General features: G+C 41.0%; 1 protein-coding gene across 2 annotated transcripts in view; it reads left to right on the top strand.

Moving 5' to 3' along the window:
• The window catches only part of LOC133005357 (metabotropic glutamate receptor 4-like), a 110464-nt gene that overhangs the window by 49895 nt on the left and 41270 nt on the right, over positions 1 to 19299 (top strand). For both annotated transcript variants that reach the window (XM_061075013.1, XM_061075014.1), the window contains exon 2: positions 13868 to 14084. In XM_061075013.1, coding sequence (XP_060930996.1) covers positions 13868 to 14084 — 217 coding nt within the window. The remainder of the gene's footprint in view (positions 1 to 13867; positions 14085 to 19299) is intronic.

Raw genomic sequence — 19299 nt, 5'->3', positions numbered from 1 at the left:
ATTAGTTTCTTTATTTTTAACATGATATTTCCCATCAGGTTAGGGTGCACGCTCAGGAAAATGTGATTTGTTGTGAGCTCATTATTTTTAATTAGCTCCATCTCCTCAGTCGGTTATAGCCAGTTTTACCGATAACTCCGCTGTCTGTCAACACATGTTTGTGCCTGCTGATAGTGCCGACGGCCACTGCCGGCAAACTAAGGGAGGAAATAACAAAAGCTTTAATGAACTGGCCCGGGCTGCATTTCTTTAAGGTCGAGAATCAGTGACGCAGAAGAATGAATCAGGCGTGTAATTACACAAAGAAGTTATGAAGTGGCCAGAAGAAAAAACAAGAAGTCGCTGTGACTCCATCAAACAAAACTGTCCGTGCTCGTTGATGTGACGCATCCAGTGTTAAACACTTCTGGACTTTTATGGCTCCTATGCACAAACAACCGGAAGCTCCACACTGCACGACTGACCTCATGATGTTTTCTTTGAAGAGGATGGGCTGGATCAATAAATAAAGAATGAGTCCGACACTGGATCTGAATCTTCCCAGGGATATTAAACCCATTCATATCCCAAGGCCCTGGGAGAATCTCCCTTGTTTACTTTGTTGACTCCTCTTGAACCACTACGCTGAGCAAAGGCTGTTGCCCGTAGGGACGAGGCAGCGGGGGGGAACCTGTGCATAACATAACATCCATCGTGTTACTGCAAATACATCCAAATATTTCACTGTAATTCACATGTTCACATTTTGTTTTGTGTAAATTATTTAATGGTATTTTTAATTTACGTTTCCACCTTTTTGTCTTGTTTTCAATGTTACATCAGTGTTCCATCCTTTGCATTGATTGCACCCTTTACAACTTCCTTACAGATGTTGTGGTGTTTTTGCAGTGACTCATTAATCAAAAATGTCGTTGAGTTCAAATCTCACAACACTCTGAACCTTTAGTTGAGATGATTTGCATTTTTTTAACGCATCTAATAATTCAATTTGTAATGAGATGATTAATCACACTTGCCAGTGGCTAAATTAATGATTGCCAGCTTAACAAACCAAAGAAGTCTGTAGAAACAGCAGCGAGTGGCTTTCAGAGGAGAAGATAAACACTAAGTGCCGGGGCTCATCAAATATTTATTTCAGCTGCAATGTTTTTTTTGTTTTTGCTTTTTCTTTTTTTGGGGGGCCAAAGCAAAGTATGAAAAATGAACTACCTATTTGTGACAAAAGGTTAAAATGAAATGGAACAAGCCGACCTAGGAGGGAACGACACATAAATTCTTATCTAGTACGGCCTGTCTGTTCTCTTTTACCAGCGATGCAGAGATTTATGCAAACTGAAACAATGCACAACTGGCTGCTGGCTACTGCATTTGTCTGCACTGCGTTTGGTAGGTGTATGTGAGAGACTGAACAATTGAATAAACAAAGGAAGAGGAAAAAAAAGGTGTGCAGACCGGTTTGTGCGTCATATTGGACTTTCATAAATCAGGAGCACTAAAGTGGAAGATACTTGAGGAAACTTACTTTTGAAAACAATGCAGCGCTAACACAACTTCACCCGATTAATCAATTAAGCTCCAACCGTTAAACCTGAGTATGCATTGTATGAAGGAACACCAAGTGCTAGTATGTTTCGATATCCTTTTTTTCTTCTGCTAAAGTAAAAGCCTATTCCCACCACCCCATCAATAAAGTAATGAACAAACTAGTAAATTGTAGTAATGCAATGAGACCCTTTTTGAATTAATGAGGCCCATTTGCCTGAGAGATAGATATTCAAACATATAAAACAACAAGAAAGCAATAACAATATAATAAACAAAACAAATGCATTACTGGTAAAGACATGTCTCCAAAAACCTGCATATTGTGATTTATTTAACAAATAAGTTCTGTTCACATAAGCTGCAGTTTTCTACTTTTGTTCTTCTCACAACTTAAACTGTGACCCAAAGTTTCTTGGCAGTTATATATCCATCCAAAGCTCACATTGCCCATTTCCATGTAAAATAAAGATTTAAATTACTGCCAGAGTTATTGAGCAGTGAACCTAATCGACAGACAATGGAAAAACACCCGGCTCTGACGAAAGCAATAAGAACACGGGAAAATTCAATGAATGTAAGACACCAGTGGCTTTTAGCTTTTATTTTAATCTAGTTTTCTTTAAAACAACCTAAATGAATTCCCACAAAGTTCAGTGCGACACAGGACTAATCAAAACCTGGTTAGATAAAACCCGTAGATGTAACAAATTGGTGTTACAGAGATGTAACACATTATATTTAGTATTCATGAATGAGGCGGTCACTAAGATTGGCTTGTTGGCTTTTAGATTGTTTCTGTCTTGGATTTCTGCGAAGAGGAAAGTGAGTCTTAGGTTATCCTGTCTTTTATGCCTTGTTTGGGAATCTTGTTTCCTATAAATCGTAATTTCTAATAAACGTGTTAGATATTTGAACACAGAGACATAAAAGCATGATGTGAATGCACCATGGTTAAGTGATGAACCCGCTCAGGGAAAGGATTTTGTAGAAAAAAAAAACACTTCTCATTTGTTCTGCAGGCAACTTGTTGTAATTGCAGCAGAGTCTCACAGAATCCGATTAATATGATAATAGGTTGACCAACAACCCCATTTAGGTGGTGGTTATTTGTTTATCAAAGGCTATAAACATTCATTATTCTTGCAGTGGAGAACCATCAGCACCTCAGGGCAGCGTATGCACATCTTTAATTTTTTTGGGGAAGTCAGCCTACGGCGAAAGAAAAGGATATTCGAACACTGAGTAAATATTCTTGAGAGAGAGCAATTTGAATAAAAATACAATATTCAGACTTAAAGTCCTGCAAATAATAACTTGACTATTGTATCTTGATGGGCGTTTCGTCAGGGAATTTGATTGCGCCCCCAGTGGTGGATATGCACATTATAACATAACAAGATGTCTGTTGTGATGTGTGGTCAGTATTATTGTGAAATACACATTGCGTGTGTATTTCTGTTGGATTCCTACCAAGCTAGGAAGGAAGGGACATGAAGCATCCGGGCAGGGGTGTAAATACAGATATTTCCCTTTTAATTTCAACCATTTTCCAAGGAATAATTCATGAATTAAATCTGTTATTCTTCTGCAATAGAGATTAAGATTTATTGGGACATGATGGTGGTTTTCCCTCTACAAAGTGCCCTTCTAGCTTTGGAAGTATTTATTCAATGTACAGTTGTTTTTTTGCTTCATAGACTGCATCAATTGTATCACTTCCTCTATATAGTATATACAGACTCACGTTCTTCATCTATGCAATTAAATTAAACCGCCTTCTCGTACCAAGAGAATAGTATAGAGTAGATATTGGCTGTCTAATGTATGTACTATAGAGAATAACACCAGCACTATTAATTATTCACAGTGATGGAGGGTCATTATAGTGCACTAGGTAGCGAGCAGGGAGGAATTTCAGACTCTTTAACATTCATTTAAATGCACACAAAGCGTCCACATCATGAAAGACGCTGCCCGGCTCTGAGAGACGTGTCCGTGGACGCTCGCTGTGCAGCTGAAGTCAAAGTGTTTCTACACGGCTTTTAATGTCTCCGCTTCACTTCCATCCTCCGAGAACAATAAGTGCATTTGTTGACAGGAACATCTGACACTTTCTGTGCGTCTTGGGCTTTTTCAGTCTCTTGAATCTATAAACAACTGGATTTTATTAAGAACACTAAATTTGTGGGATCCACACACATGATGTTGCCAGCGAGACACTCTGCTGACTGCAGGGAGTTCAGTCTTGCTTCAGTTACCCTTATGTTGATTTGACTATTTTTAGCCTGGCACAGTGGCTGTCCTGAGCCCAATTACAGTGTAAACAGCAGAGCAGAATGTTCAAACTGTTGGAGGAGTTAACAGAATAATACATGTTAATCTAAATGCAAAGTATTTCACTTAATTTTCGAACTCATAATTTTTCTTTATTACACTAATCCTGTGCGCCGTAGAAAGAGTGCGTTTAATGACAGCTCTCCCAGAACCAGTGCGGTGAGATAACAATCTGCCGCAGCTCGATGTAATGCAGCCAGGATCAGTGATTACAGCCCAGACGTTTTACACAGTGCACTCAAGTCAGCACATTACCGATCAATAATCACATTACAGTTATCAGCATAAATTCTGTCCGATACACAATGTTCTGTATTATCAGGATGGTGCGGTTTAGTGAAAGTACGGTTATAGGTTCCTGCGTTTTCTCAGCATACGGATTCTCTCCTTGAGGCTAAAAGGTTATCACACATTTAATACATCTGCAAATTATGGAGCACTGTGTGTGCAGATTGCTGTAACATTACAGACAGTGAGGGGTCTGGAAACTTTCTGAATCCTCTGAATCCTCTGCACACATGAGACTGTGGCTATAACAACCAAAGAAAAATGTCAAATCCAGCCGTCATCCCTTTCAAAGTGGAAACACACTGTGCAGCAATGCACCACTGGCTGCCACGCTCGGGACTCTGGCAGGAAGTCTCATTCGGCATCAAGCAAGCACGTCAGGCACCATCTGCAGAGCACGCTGGACGTCCTCCACTGTGTCAAAACGCTGACCCTACAGCTTGAGTTTTTATTCCGGGGAAGAGGAGGAAGTCACAGGGAGCCAAATCTCTGTGAGCAGGTGCATTGCAATTACGGAACACCCGAGTGCGATTGCGCCACAGTTCAGGTTGTGTTCACCAGATGTCTTCTTTAGACACTTTAAAACAGTCAGTATGAGTCTGACCACGGGGGACGGATTCAAACCCTGCCATTGTCAAAACAAATTGACAAACATGCTCTAGGCCGATGCTCAGTTTGGGGTTTTGGAGAGTTTGGACTCTTCCACTGAGGAGGTTGCTGTTTGGTCTCAGGGTTGAAGCTGCAGACTCAAGTCTCATCATCGGTAATGACCTGATTTTGACTCAGAATTTGATGAATATGCTGACAATGTAAATGTGCAACTGGAAGTGGTGTCAATGACGTGTTTAACACAGTTACTGATGTCTATCACGCATCATAAAGAATACTGACTCATGACGGTTACAGCTGTGCATAATTCCATGTTGTGCTTTTTGCATCCGTGCTCTACAGGAACAGTCTCTTAGTATTTTGATTGCACTTTTCTCTCCGTCTCTCTCTCTCTCTCACACACACACACAAACACACAAACAGTCAAAGAGGTCAAAGTCAAAAGTGCTCGATGGGACTAACTCTCAAAAAGATGTTAATCTTTTAGTGGGAAAAATATTTGCGATTCTTGCAAACAGGGAATGCAGAAAAATAAGCACCTGCGGTACTCGACAGAAAAGCCGATCAGACTTTGAATCTTGGCCCAGGCGTCTGTGTGGAGTTTGCATTGTTCACTTGCGAGTCTCATATTGATCTTGGTAACAATGGGTGGAGAGATCTCAATGTGCTCTATGACTCAGCAGATTGGTGCTGCAGCTAGTCACAGGGTGAAGCCAGGCTAGAGAGATTGCAATCGTTTTTTTACTCGGCAAAAGAGATGCGTCTTAATGACAACACTGAAACTGTTGAGTAGTTGAAAATAAGAAACCACATAAAAACTGTCTGCAAGACAATGGCTAGATCAATCCGTATGCCAAGAGGAGAATTGTTTAATTTATCACTCAGTAAGAGTGGAAATCTACACTGTGGGGACTCGCTGACAAAAGGCTTCACCTTGGATTACATCCACCCGCAGCTCCCTCTTAATGGAACGGTGAAGGCTCCGGGGTTTGTGGGCCAGTCGCCTCTCGGGGCCTCAGGAGAGAACAAACATAACTACACTTGCCTCCGTCTGAACATAAAAAGCAGGTGTGAAACTGTTCTGTGAATTCCAAGCTACAGTGCAATTATTAGGACTAATTGAACCGTTTCCCTGAAGGACATTGAGGTGAAAGGGTTCGGGGAGTCGATTGTGAAGTTAAGTCACTGCTGCTCTGCAAGTCGAGCTTTCCATTCTAGCACAGAACACCTGCAGTTCACAGCTGCAAAATCATTTACCATTCAAAAGCTCTTGATTTCACAACTAATGGCTGTAATTTTCACTATAATGGCAACTGCAGAACTTTACCAGCAGCTAGAAAGTTAGTTAGCTCGTGAATTATAAACCTAAACTTAGTTTTAAATTTAAAGGATTAGGTCTTAAAGTAAATTAGGCCACACGTCCCAGGCAGAAGGCCACAATAAGACTTTCACTGTTTGTGTACCACACAATGAAGCTGTTTAGCCCTGATATTATGTTATAGTTTTGAAAATAAAAAAATGTAATTAAAATGCCATGAGATGCTTTGTTATAGTTCAATGTTCTCTGGACCCAAGTGCAGAAAATCACACAAAGGCAAGAATGTGCAGTGAAGACACTTTTAATTAAAGGAACCTGGCTTCCACACAGACGGATGAAATAAACTGGAGAACAAGCTGCCAGGCAAACAAACTGCACATGTCCAAACTCTGTTAATCCAACAACTAAGGCAGGGGAAAAAAACGAAGCTGGAGACTGGATGCATGAGTTTAGAACGAGTGAAGTGGAAAACAGACTTAAATACTGAGGGACACAATGAGACATAGGTGAAGCAAATCATGGTTTTGCAGACAATCACAAAGGCAAGAAGAAACTGATGAAACCACAACGGACGCACAAGAGGAGTAATTTAAAAAAGAACAGATATACCACAAACAAATGATGAAATGCCAACTAGAGAAAAATATTTGTTCATCAATGCAGAGTTTAGATTTATCCTTTATTGTTTGTAGGGGAAATGGGTTTTAAGTTTTAGAACTGACGAGGCGCAAGAAAACTATTTATGTTCAAGCACTCGTGATTCAGAGAAGAAAGTAAAATGTATACGTTGTTGAACAAAACAAAGTCTTCGATTAAATCTAATGTTAAAACTCACCTGTTCAAAAAAGGCTTGAAAACACAAGTTTATAATTCACCAGCGAGCATTTCTAGGATTATACTCTGTGGTGTGTTTCACGTTTTTGTTTCCCTAACTTTAACACAACATTGAGTACTTAGAGCTATTATTTTGTATTATAATGATGTATAAGTATGCATATAGTCAAACTTTTACCTCATCATACTTTATACTAAGATGAAATATCAACACCACAATAGCAGCCTCCTACACATGTGTCAGTAAGACTAAACATCAAGTTACTTCATTCAAAACATATTTATTTGAGGTCAAAAATATTCAGTAAACTTACTGTACGTGCGGGAAGTATTTACGGAATCATTTAACGAGCCCGACCGAAGCTTTTCATTTTCCTTCCCCAGCAAACAGTGCAGATGTATAATATTTCTGTTCAGTTCTAATGAGCATCATTACTCCTGCATTGATGCGGTGCAAAATGAGCTCATTGAAAAAAATAAATAAAAAGGAAGTTATTTAAAGAAAGTGATTTGAGCATTAAATCTGTATCAAAAATCTGCTTGAAACTCACATCACAGCAATTAAGCAGATTTCCAAAGCCCATTAGCAATTAAATAGATAGTTCTGGGGTGAGTGGGTACAGATTAAAGTAGTTCTATAAACTTAAAGGGGGGTGGGGGAGCATACTGTATTGGTATACTCTCTATGAAGTAATTAGGTCACAAAGCGCTTGCATCACAGGAGAGGAAGCTCCCAGCCTGAGCAGACGGTAACAGATCACTAAAATGGAGCCCCCCCCCCCCCGAACAACCTACAGGGATCTTCAACGCTCGATCTAGAATGCGAGTATAGTGAGCCATCTTGAAATCAGCTGCAGTTTTCATATATCAAACCCCTGACAAGATATCCATCCTCTCTTTGCAGCTCACAACACATTCTCCCCTTTACAACACATCACATCTTTACTTTCTCAACCCTCACAATCCCAGTTTCTTTTCATCCCCTGGGGGAAGGATCGGAGGAAGGAGGCCCTCAAAGAGGAATTAAATTTCTGAGAAATGATTGTGTTCTATTAGAGGAAGCAAACTGTTCAAGACTATCGCTCTAGTCCAGTGAGCAAGAAATCTTGCCAACACAAACATGATAAGCTCTGCCTGCTTTGGTTCTTGACAGAATGCTGGAAGTGTGTGATTGTTAGAGCCGTGAAAATCCCTCAGGTAAAAAACAAACAAAAAAACACTGGGTACCTTCGCTGCAGCCCCGACTTATTTGGCAGATATGGGACGAGACACGTGACTGTGGCCCCACAATACATGACCACAGCGAAACTGTAGAAATTCGAACAAGGGACGGAAATATTTATATGGATATTCGTACTGTGCAAAAAGACATAAAATCATATCAGAAGTTCACTAAGCGATTAGCATGGCCAAAAATAACCACATTACCAAAACATCTATGGATGATGATAATAGATAACAATACTATCAGTCAGTTTCATCTTTAACTTTGTTTATTGTGATTTAAATCACATCTTTGGTGATTGAAACATTCTCACAGTACTTAAAAAAATCTGACATCTAATAAAGCTGCACAGATAGAAAATGACTAACATGATTTTTTTTTTTATTGTTATTATCGTCAATACTTATCAGAACTTCTAATTCACATGGATACTGGTTGCTCTGACTTTTCTTTGTACATTTGGTATGTCTTTTCATAGCTGCCATCTTCTCCTTTATTTTTGTAGTTATTCACCATCTTTGTGCTCTTCCACACTTATACTCGTGTTATCAGCTTGTATTCTATTCTTAAAAACAGAGAGTATTTGCAAAAATAACCAAACAAGAGCGTCTATCACTCGGATGCAGGAGCTGGGTGAGCTGTAGGTGCAAATTGCTAAAAAGGCAGATTTTCACTCTTCTGCTGTGTGTTAGAACAATCAGACTAATCTAAAAGCAGACATCATTAACACCTTCCCAACACCTTTGCACAACACTTTAAATTCAGTTTGCTTGATCCCCCATCGTCCCTGTGACGTCAAAGAAGTGTGAGAAGAAAACTGGCTTCAAATAGGGAGAAAGAAACTGATGTACGAAAGAAAAGTTCAACCCAGCGTCAGAGCAGACACAGTGTGGCAGCTTGGGGGATCAGGTGGGCATTAGTCGGCTATTACTGCCAAGTGTGAGAACGATAAGCCAGCTCCACCGGTTTTGCAGGATCCAGATTCAGATCCTGTCAAGGTCTGCGTCTCCGAGAGAATCCCAGAGGAAGACGAGCTGGAAACATGTCTGCCTCCAACGCTGATGTCGGTCTGTGCTCACAGTTTGATGAATCAATGCAATTTGCACAAGCAACTACAGCTCAAAACAAGCCAACTAACACAAAGAGAGACCGTGTGGAGACAGCCCAGTGTGACGGGTGGGGACAACTGAAAAGCCGTCGGTCCAGGTTCTGACATGCAGCGTGCACGTCGTCCATTTCCACACACACACACAGGTTTTCCCTTTCCTGCCTCTTCTCTCCTTTGAAAGGAAATCAAGTTAACAAGGCAGCCTCTGATCGGCATGTTTGTAGCATTTCAAATCACCACCTATAAAGCCGAGCCTGCACCGGAGCACCGTCGATGCACAGGGAGTTTCGAACACCGGATATTATTACATCAGGTACATTACAAATTCTGCACTTGCAATCCTCTGTTCCGGCTTCACGGAGCAGCTCCTGAAAACACAAAGCCGGTGTGAGGTTAGGAGTGGTGAGGAGCTGTAGGTCATTGGTACCGACTGAACAGCTGTGCTCCTCACACAGGCTGTGGTGAGGAGAGGAGAGGAGCAGGGAGCACAGCAGAGGCAGGATGAGTGCAGGGCTACAGCTGACCACATCAAAAGCCTCCACTGGGAGGTGAGGGAGCAAGGAGAGGATGATATCTCTCCCCCCCAGCAGCCTGTCTGCAGGTACTGGAGCAAATATTGGGAAAGTAGGACTGCTGTTAGATAAAGTTTACTTTGATGCAGAGCGATGCAAGTACGGTAAATGGGTTGGTAGGTAACCTGGATTTCCCTGGAAACGCTCCATTCCTATGTTGAAATGTAGGAAGATAAAAAAAATAAATAAAAAATAGATGGATAAAAGGCTTCATCTTCTAAGCTGCAACAAATTAATGTTGTTGCAACATAGTGCAGGTTTCAAAATGTTTTCCGGTGTCATATCCAGTTTATCCGTCCGTCCACACGTCCCTTCATCTCAGCGTGGATTCCTCAAAGACGACAGCATTTGTAAAAATCCCCCCGGGGCAAGCTGAGGTGCCATGACAAACAGCATTCGGAAAGGATGAGTAACATCTCATTCGCACGTCAGTCATTACGAGACGTCACAGCACAAGCCGACTATTTTGGTCTTTGAATTTATCCTGAGAAAAACATGGTTATTTATTCCATTAGCCTTTTATTAAAGTAATTTCTGGAACAAATTACAGCAAGTTATAGATATAGTCACCCGCTATAGCAAATTGTGTTGAGAGCATTGACTGTAAAGAGGGACGACATTAAAGCTGCTGTATAAGTTGTAAATCCCACTTACTCCATGAAAATGGATGAGAGACGTCAAATATATTTTTCTCAACAGTGTTTTCTGTCATTTGATGCAATACAAATGGGGTGAACATATCTCAAAATGCTACAAAATGACTGAAATGCTGTCAAACTATATATCATTATATCAAAGCAGCATCTGCCTCCACTTCTACTGCCTTTATTCATCAACTCTTCGGGAACAGGACAAAATAAAAAACTTGCATCGGCATAAAATATGTGTCCATATTTGAAGTAAAACCCCCGAAACACATTATTGAATATCGTAAAATCTGGTCAGTTAAGTTCCCAACTGTGCAGCACGGAAGCTGTAGAGTGGGGGATCACAGACGCTAACGGCAGTCATAAATCTGAAATAACTTGAGAAAGCAAAAGTTCAGATTAGCAGCTCAGAATTTTATCCCAGAAGCGGCTTCTGTGACACTTGTGTCGGGAAACAGAGGGATTTAAACCTTTCGGAGGAGCCGGGCACAAGAGCAAACAGAGGGATGAGAACTGGACTCATCAACTTGAGCCGTTTTTTTGTCAACCTCAATGTTTTTTAAAGGTTCAGAGTTACTGTTGTTGTGCAATACTAGGTAGACTTGACGTTGGCTAATTATTAATAATCATGAAATATGATTATTAAAATAATAAAATATTATTTATTAAAAATGATAAGTCCATAACTTATCGTAGAGGGGCACCACCCTGGTTTCCAGGGACCAACGAGTCAAACTATAATTATCAGTCTCATAATGATAAATGTCAAATTAACAATCTCAATATTTTAATATTAATGATTATTTAATAACGATGAAGGCTTTGAAGTTCGAGCACAGGCAATCATAATCCAGCTGTATTCACACACTTATGCACAAATAATCACAGACTACAGATACTTTAATTACAAAAGCATTTATTAAAAAGGGGAAATAAAGTTAAAATGTTATTCAATGATTCATCATTTTAACAAGCTCCGATATTTCAAAGATAAACACAGCAGCAGCACTTATCACAATTCAGAAAATACAGGTAAAAACCTGCGGTCTACCTATGTATGTCTGTCTCGGTGTGTGTGTGTGCCTGTGTCAAAGTGTCTCTGTGTGTGTGTATCTGTGTGTGCATGTGAAATAAAGTTAGTGTTATTTAATGATTCATCATTTTAACAAACTCCGATATTTCAAAGATAACAACAGCAGCAACTTATCACCATTTAGAAAACACATGTATTCATCTATGTGTATCTGTGTGTGTGTATCTGTCTGTGTCAATGTATCAATGTGTCTGTGTGGGTGTGTGTGTGTGGGTGTGTGGGTGTGTGTGTGTGTGAGAGAGAGCGAGAGAGAGAGAGAGAAAAAGAAGGGGGCGTGGCGATGACGCAGTCACGTAGTGACGTCACATCTAAGATGGAGGCCGACAATGTTAGGCTTAAAACTACAAAACAAAATGGCGGGTTCGTTATGAATTTAGAGCCAGAATTGAGGGCGGGTCAAGAGATGAATAACCTCCAATGGCCGCCGGACCACGTGTGAGACACAAAGGAGGAGGTGGAACAAAGGATTCTTTGTTCTAGTTAAGCTTTGGCTTCAAAATGGCGGCCAGATGCGTTCAGGCCCTTTAAATATAGATTTAACTATGTTACATGAACTGTATTCTAAATACAGATCGGAACGGATGTATAGGTCGGTTCAGAAGGAGAGAGAGAGAGAGAAACATGCGAGGAGAGAACAAACTCTTAAAAATACGCCTGAGATGAGTTAACAGTGGTTCACCCCTCAGCCCTCAAGCGAACGTTGTGGGCCGAGGTTCTGATCGGTGAAATCACTGCAGACTCACACAGACGTTAACAGTGCGGGCGGAGGCGCTTCCCGCGGCCCTATTCACTGTAACACAAAACATTGCCATCAAACCGGAAACCGGAAGTAGCGGCTCGGAGTAGCCGGCTAAAACAATGAAACACGGAGGTTCCACCAACAAAAATACACTCAAGTTTTAAAACAAACGCTACGTATTAAAACTAACATCTGCCCAGACAAAATAGCCTCTTACTGTACAACCCTTGCGGTGTGCCTGCGCCTCGGCGCGAATGTGTCGGGGGCCAGTGAATCACGTGGTCTCTCTCACGAGCGGAGCTCCGGAGCTCGGCCGCTGGACCGGACAAGGAGCGGATTTTCTCGTGCTCCGTGACGGGATGAACGTCGTCCTTCTTCTTCAGTGATGTGAAGCTCGTGCTCCTCAGCGGAATGAATCTCGCGCTTCTGCAGGGGACGGCTGGTTTGAAGCCGTTTGTAGATCGTTGGAAAAACAAAAGTAAAGTCCGTGGGGAAAATGAAACAGTCTGAGATCGTCCAGCGAGCAATTTCCTGTTCGGTCTTTCCAAGTTAAAACAGGAAAAGTCCTTTTCAAAAAAAAAACGTCGACTAAGATAAAAGAATAAATGAATGAAATGAATTGAAACAAACATCTTATTGCCTCCTTAAGCAACGGGAACCTCTGGTCAGACCCGGAGGGCCTGGTGGGGACCTCTGTGCTGGAGTGAAAAAGAGCAGTTAAGAGAAAAGTAGTTCCCTCCTTAAGCTTGCTGGAACCTCTGGTCAGACCCGAAAGGGCCTGGTGGGAACGTCAGCATCGGAGGAAAGAGGGAGGTTTCTGTGAGTCCAGGGGTTTTGTACCCCTGGGAGGAGGCCGGCCTCCTTGGAGGAGGGGTCAGGGGTCAGTTTGGTCTTCGGCCAATTGAAAGGTCAGAAGTCAAGTCTCAGGGAGCGGTTTACAGTGGGGGACCCAGGAAGTGATTTGCTCTCACATGGCGATCTTATCTCCATGTGGTTTTTTTTGATGTGAGGGGTTTCCCTGGGCTAGTCTCACGCTTTATGACCATTGTTGAAAACTCAGATTACTGGGGCCTCTTCCCCAACACTGTGTACTGTTATTTTCTTGAATTGTTCTCTGAAGATTATGTGTCAGTTTCCATCAGGTCAATAAGTTTCTTTCAACCTCTTCCATAAAATTTGATCTTATTGTATTCCTCTCCCATTCAAATCTGAGAAAGACAATACCTTTATATATTATATTTATTGTTTTCTAATTCTACCATATTGGGTAAGTGTGAATACATGAAAACATTAGTGTTGCTTGACTGGTGTGGGAAATACTTCTCAGAAGGTAAATCTGTGATCATAGGAACAATTTAAAGCAACAGACAAATGTAGTTGATGAAAACCACTGGAGAGCAGAGGAGGGATTTCAGGAGATGTTCGGTGTTGTAATCAGGTTTTTCTACATGAAACTGCAACAAACGTTCCCACTTTATATATAATTTACTTTGACAACGCACGTCTTTATACATTTCATCACATGTAACCACATCTCTCTTTCTTCCTCTCCTAGATCCCTCAAGTGAGCTACGCCTCCACGGCTCCAGAACTGAGTGACAACACCCGCTATGACTTCTTCTCCCGGGTGGTGCCCCCGGACACCTACCAGGCCCAGGCCATGGTGGACATCGTCAAGGCCATGGCCTGGAACTACGTCTCCACTGTGGCTTCAGAGGGAAACTACGGAGAAAGCGGTGTCGACGCGTTCATTCAAAAGTCTCGAGAGGACGGTGAGTCTTTCCTCCAACGTGTCTTCATGGATCCGTGTTTGTTCAGACGGACGTGAAAGTGTTTCTCACAATGTGAATCTCATTCTGTGTGCTGAGAAACACACCCAAAGTGTTTCCCTGTGAGTGGACAAGCTTTTGGGTGTGTTGGAGGTAGAGTAAGCTATTATAATCCAATACACTTACCGTCAAATTCAGTGAGTATCTCCTCACGGTCCGCTAGATGTCCCTTCTGTGTGTGTGTGTGCTAAAAGAAACAAACAGCCCCGACTCTGGAAAAGGGAAGTAAACAAATTGGCCTGCACCAAGGCAGACAACACTACACCGGCAGCGTGAAGCATAAAGAGAAAGGAAGGGGGGGTGTGGGAAAGGAAGGGAGACACTGTAAATCTGACACGTGCCAGCAGATTGTGATAATTAAATGATTAACAGGGGAAGCAGCCTCCAGCAGTGTATACCAGTGGCACTACACAACATAAACACGGTGTCATGAGGGAGAGATGGCAGAAGAACAGCCAAAGAGGGTCAGAGGATCAAAATCAAAAGAAAAGCTATGATGAGACAACGGTGGAGAGACCTTTGAGAATCGAGAGGCAGGGAAACGACTGCAGAGATTGTTGTTTTTGCTTGATGGAGGCAACAACAGTTTTGCAAACACACAAATTTTTTGTTTAGTCTCTCCTGCTTAACAGTGCGATAACTACTCCTGTCCAGTTAGTAACAAAACAACCACTTTAGTACTTACCAACAGACAGTTGCAATACTTTATCATATGCTTAGCGGTTTTGTGGGTGTTGTGTTAGCTGTAGTGGACGTGAAGTTGTGAGTATCCCTGTCGGGAGCTAATGTGCTCGCTATGGGAAACTAGTTTTGCCTTCTCTGAATATTTGCTTTGCAGCAGCAGCTCTAGTTGCAGTTTGTGGTCTTGTTGTTTGTGGTCTTGCTTTATCATGGTATCTCTCCATCCAACATGTGTCACAAGGCCCTAATAACAGATGTTTGCTTGCACAGTGGATTTGGTTGTATGCATAATTCAAAATGATGTTCCAGGTAACGTTGCCTTTGTCGTCAGCTTAGACACAAACCTACTGTCTTCTATTCGCAGCAGTTTAGTAAAATCATTCTGAACAACCATCCTTCCTAGTTTTCCAACCTCCACCATGTTTGTTTGATGACATTTAATATACACTGTTTGCTTTGCTTCATCTTTAGTAGCGTATCAAACTCCACACTGTGAAGATAGTCCAGATTCTGACATTGTGTTAATGCCTTGCTGCGGGTCCATGACTTTGTGGTGGGGAGCTTCTAGTGGAGGGTTTGTTAATGTTTGAACTCAACAGCAAAACAATCTTCTTCGAAAAGTTCTTACTGGAGCTTCAAATATTTATTTTCAGCAGGCTTCAAAAGAAATGTGACACATCCACTTCATGGTGCATCCAAGAGTAAAAGCTATTTTTTGGAAAAGACCTGCAAATGTTTACAGTTTATGTTTTTATAAAACACAGACTCTTGGTTTTGACTTATACTGAAACCTAAATTTGTAGCCTGAAACCAAACTTGACAGAAAGCTTACCTTAGCTGTGGGAAATATCTGCTGCACAGGTGCATTCAGTGGATGCAATGATGGAATTGAATTGGATTCTCATGCTGAGAAGACCTGACAGTGTGAGAGGGATGCTGCAGAGCTAGCCCGGAGCAACATAAGAAGATGTTATCGTACAGTCACTTCGGTGCAGGAAGCTGCTGGCACATGCTCACTCTGACCCCTGACCCCTTCTGAAGCAGAATGTAATCACTACCGACATTTCCAGTACTCGCTGTGCCACTGCGTCCCTTTCTCTCCACCAGCTCTAAGCTGCTGCCCGTCATCAGTCATCCTCCAGCAGCACCAGCAGCAGATTACTCCTGCCGAGCCCTGCAGTCAGTCCAGCTCAGCTGCCTATTTGCCTAACAATACATATAAAGGGGATTCAGAACCAAACACGACAGCTCCAGCATGATTTGAGCTTTTGCTCATTTATTTTGAAAATAATCTTTTAGTATTTTCTCTATATTTATGAAATGAAGCCTAAACTTCCATGTATTATTCAAATATTCTTAATATGAGCCTTTGAAAACCCATCAGTTCCGAATTCCTAATTACCATAAAAAGTCATGTAGAGATTGTAGAGAAATCAATCCCCTACAAATTGTGGTGTAACTGTTTTAAGGATATAATATGTAACACTCTCCTAAAAGATTCGAGTTTTTTTTTATATATATTTTTTTTTATCTGCTATTTTTTCTTTTCACTGTCACTTGTAAGTCAACATGATTATTCACTGCCATTTGCTGCATATAATGTGAATGAATCTTCAACACTATCTCATTTCTGAACATGATTTACGCCAGATTCATTACAGGTAGAATTTCTATCAGCTATGGTGAAGACAACTTGGTTAAACTAAGTGTGAATCCTTATTTCATTGTGTATAAACCTCTCTCCATTTGGCATTGCAATAAAGTTTTATATAAAGGTTATTATCTGTGAGATGTTGGAAGTTGATGGCCTTTATGTACTAAAGAACAGCAGAAGATAGTTTAAACAACTCTGGAATTTCAAAAACAACAACAACAAAAAGCTTTATATGACAGAGGAAACCTATTCAAAGGTTATGTTATGCCTTCAGGGTAGATACGCATACTTAGCATTTTTATGATAAATACATGTATTTTTGTTTCTTTTTCAAAAGAAAACTCTAAAGGGTATAGCGCAGTTTTAAGACACCCAACTACACTGTGGATGTTTTTGTATCTGCTGTTTTGTTTTGCTCACTTGGAGTCAGGTGGAGAACCCCTGAAGTGAACCCCAACTTATTTTGATCCAAACTCAGCCTTTCATTACATTGAACCTACACTGAGTTATGAATGCTTCGAGCCCTGCAAACTTCAATTTCCAGCTGCAGAGACTTTATTCCTTCTGAGGGGTTTTACTCCTTTAGTGATATCATGTCACAGCCCAGTGGGCCTCCCGAGGTCACACCTTAATTACAGAGGTTTTATAAGGCGAATTCCAACATGCTTGGTACATTAGGTGAGGCTCATGTATTACTAGTATGATGGTCTTGTGCTGGGATTCAGGGCCGGGTCTAGGCAGGGGCAAGAGGGGGCCTGGCCCCCTCAAATAAATGTTGTGCCCCCTCAAACTAAATCCCAATTTATAATAATAATAATATAATAAAGCACAATGCCCCCTCAAGATTTGTGGCTGCCCCCTCATACATGCCTGTCTAGACCCGGCCCTGCTGGGATTAATTCTGTTTAGGGGACCTCACTTGTTACACTCCCAAAAAAGAGTTCCCAAACAAAAGCTAGACAGCTATTTGTTGAAATTAATAATCTAATTTTCTTTAATTACGGTCTGTCAGACATTATCTGAAATCGTTTTCTAATGACGTGTTTCATATATCTGAGTTGTAACAATGCCTATTTAGATGATCAATTAGCAAATTTCTGCAGAAAAAAAACCATTTACAACATTTCTGCATCAATACAACCACAAAACCTTTGTAATAAAAGGATTAAACATCATTATGAGAGATGGTAACTAGTAGCAGTGAGGTTTAATATATATAATACAGTATAATATAGTATATACAACATGTATCCAAAAGAGCAAACAAACAAGGCAACCATAAGAGTGATGATCTTAGGTCCCTTCATAACTTGATATGTACATCCACATGTACTTTACATCCTCTAACGCTTCCATTTGTGATGATTGTCCAAAAAGCATATTTAAAGTATGAGGTCTGGTCGAATGCCTCGAAGCTTTGACTGTGACCATTGCAATCGACATCCAAAACCCTATTTAAATGTTTTTATATTATTATAATTACATATCCATTACCAGACAAATCACAAGCAGATCATAAAGTAATCAATCCAAAGTGTTTCATTATGCTTCAGTAATATGTATCATTGGTTATTCTTAGACAAGGACAATTCATCTTAAGGACAGTTTTGTGCGTCACAGCTCTTATCAAATGCTACCAGCACCAACACTAAGACAATAAAGTGACAATGTGACAAAAAAGTTTGGAGTAACTTTCACATTTGGGAAGGTGACATCCAAAAAGTAACTTTGCCGTCTCTGATATGCGACTTCCAGGCTGAAGTTAGACTTTTTGTCCTTGAGTAATTCTCTCCGAAGCTTCCATGGGCCTTCACAGTTAAAAGGCTTAGTTTTACACATTCATTAAGTACTTCAACAGTTAATTAAAGAAATGTAGAATTGTAGAAATGATTAATGCTTTTAGTAAGTAATCCTTTGCTGGTCACATGTAGAAGTGCAGTAGAATGGCTTGAGAGCATATGTGACTGATGCCTCAAGTCTTCTTTCTGCCAGAAGAAATGGACATTTATCATGGCTGGATTTGAAAATATCAACACAAAGTTGGCAGTTGCTTTTCTAAGAAGTAATGTTTACTACTGGACCTGTTCGGGAAACTTAAGGGGGCACAAAGAGGGAAAGACTTTTCGTTTCGACAAAAGATTTGTTTGTCTCTCAAACATCTCTGTCACTCGATTTAACCACCTGACAATAAAAAGGCAACATTTCAGACACAAACTGTCAAACACGCGAGCAAATCACTGCTCAGAGACAAACACGGCACCGTCTTCACCGCTCTTCAATTATGAACAAGAATCCAGACAAAACATCTGTCATGTCGGCTGCTGCTGCTTTCAGTCTGATGTGACTGGTAAACATTTACATGTCACATGCTGAAATACTGTTTAGATTCCAACCTACTGCCCATCAACCAGGCTTTGATTGATTCTGTCGCAGCAAGAGACGCAGAGGACAACTCTGTCAAGAAAGCAGAGCCACAGGTATTTGGCTGCTCAATGGGATCCACAGTTGTCTGTTCACATAATATAACGGCTGGATCAGAACTGGCCAAGCGTTCTATCACATTAAGCAGCCAAAGGCCGAGAGCAGCAGTCTCACCCACCTAACGTCAGAGTGGCCTCGTTCTCACTCAGCCAAGAAGCTTTGCATGGCAGAGCCGTGCAATGTGATATCGGTAAAAAATACAATACAACCTCCAGTCTATTAAATAGTCGCCCATTTATTTTCTTTTGTGTTGAATTCATGTTGTGAAAGACAGCAATTATTGACATGACTGCTCTGCTAGAGTCGGTGAACCTCAGTTTTATTAATTAAGGTCTTGCTTGT

The sequence above is a fragment of the Limanda limanda genome, chromosome 7, assembly GCF_963576545.1.
Source record: "Limanda limanda chromosome 7, fLimLim1.1, whole genome shotgun sequence".
In the NCBI taxonomy this organism is placed as follows: Eukaryota; Metazoa; Chordata; class Actinopteri; order Pleuronectiformes; family Pleuronectidae; genus Limanda; species Limanda limanda.
Note: the sequence above shows the minus strand (reverse complement) of the source record. Positions and strands in the feature narration are given on the sequence as shown.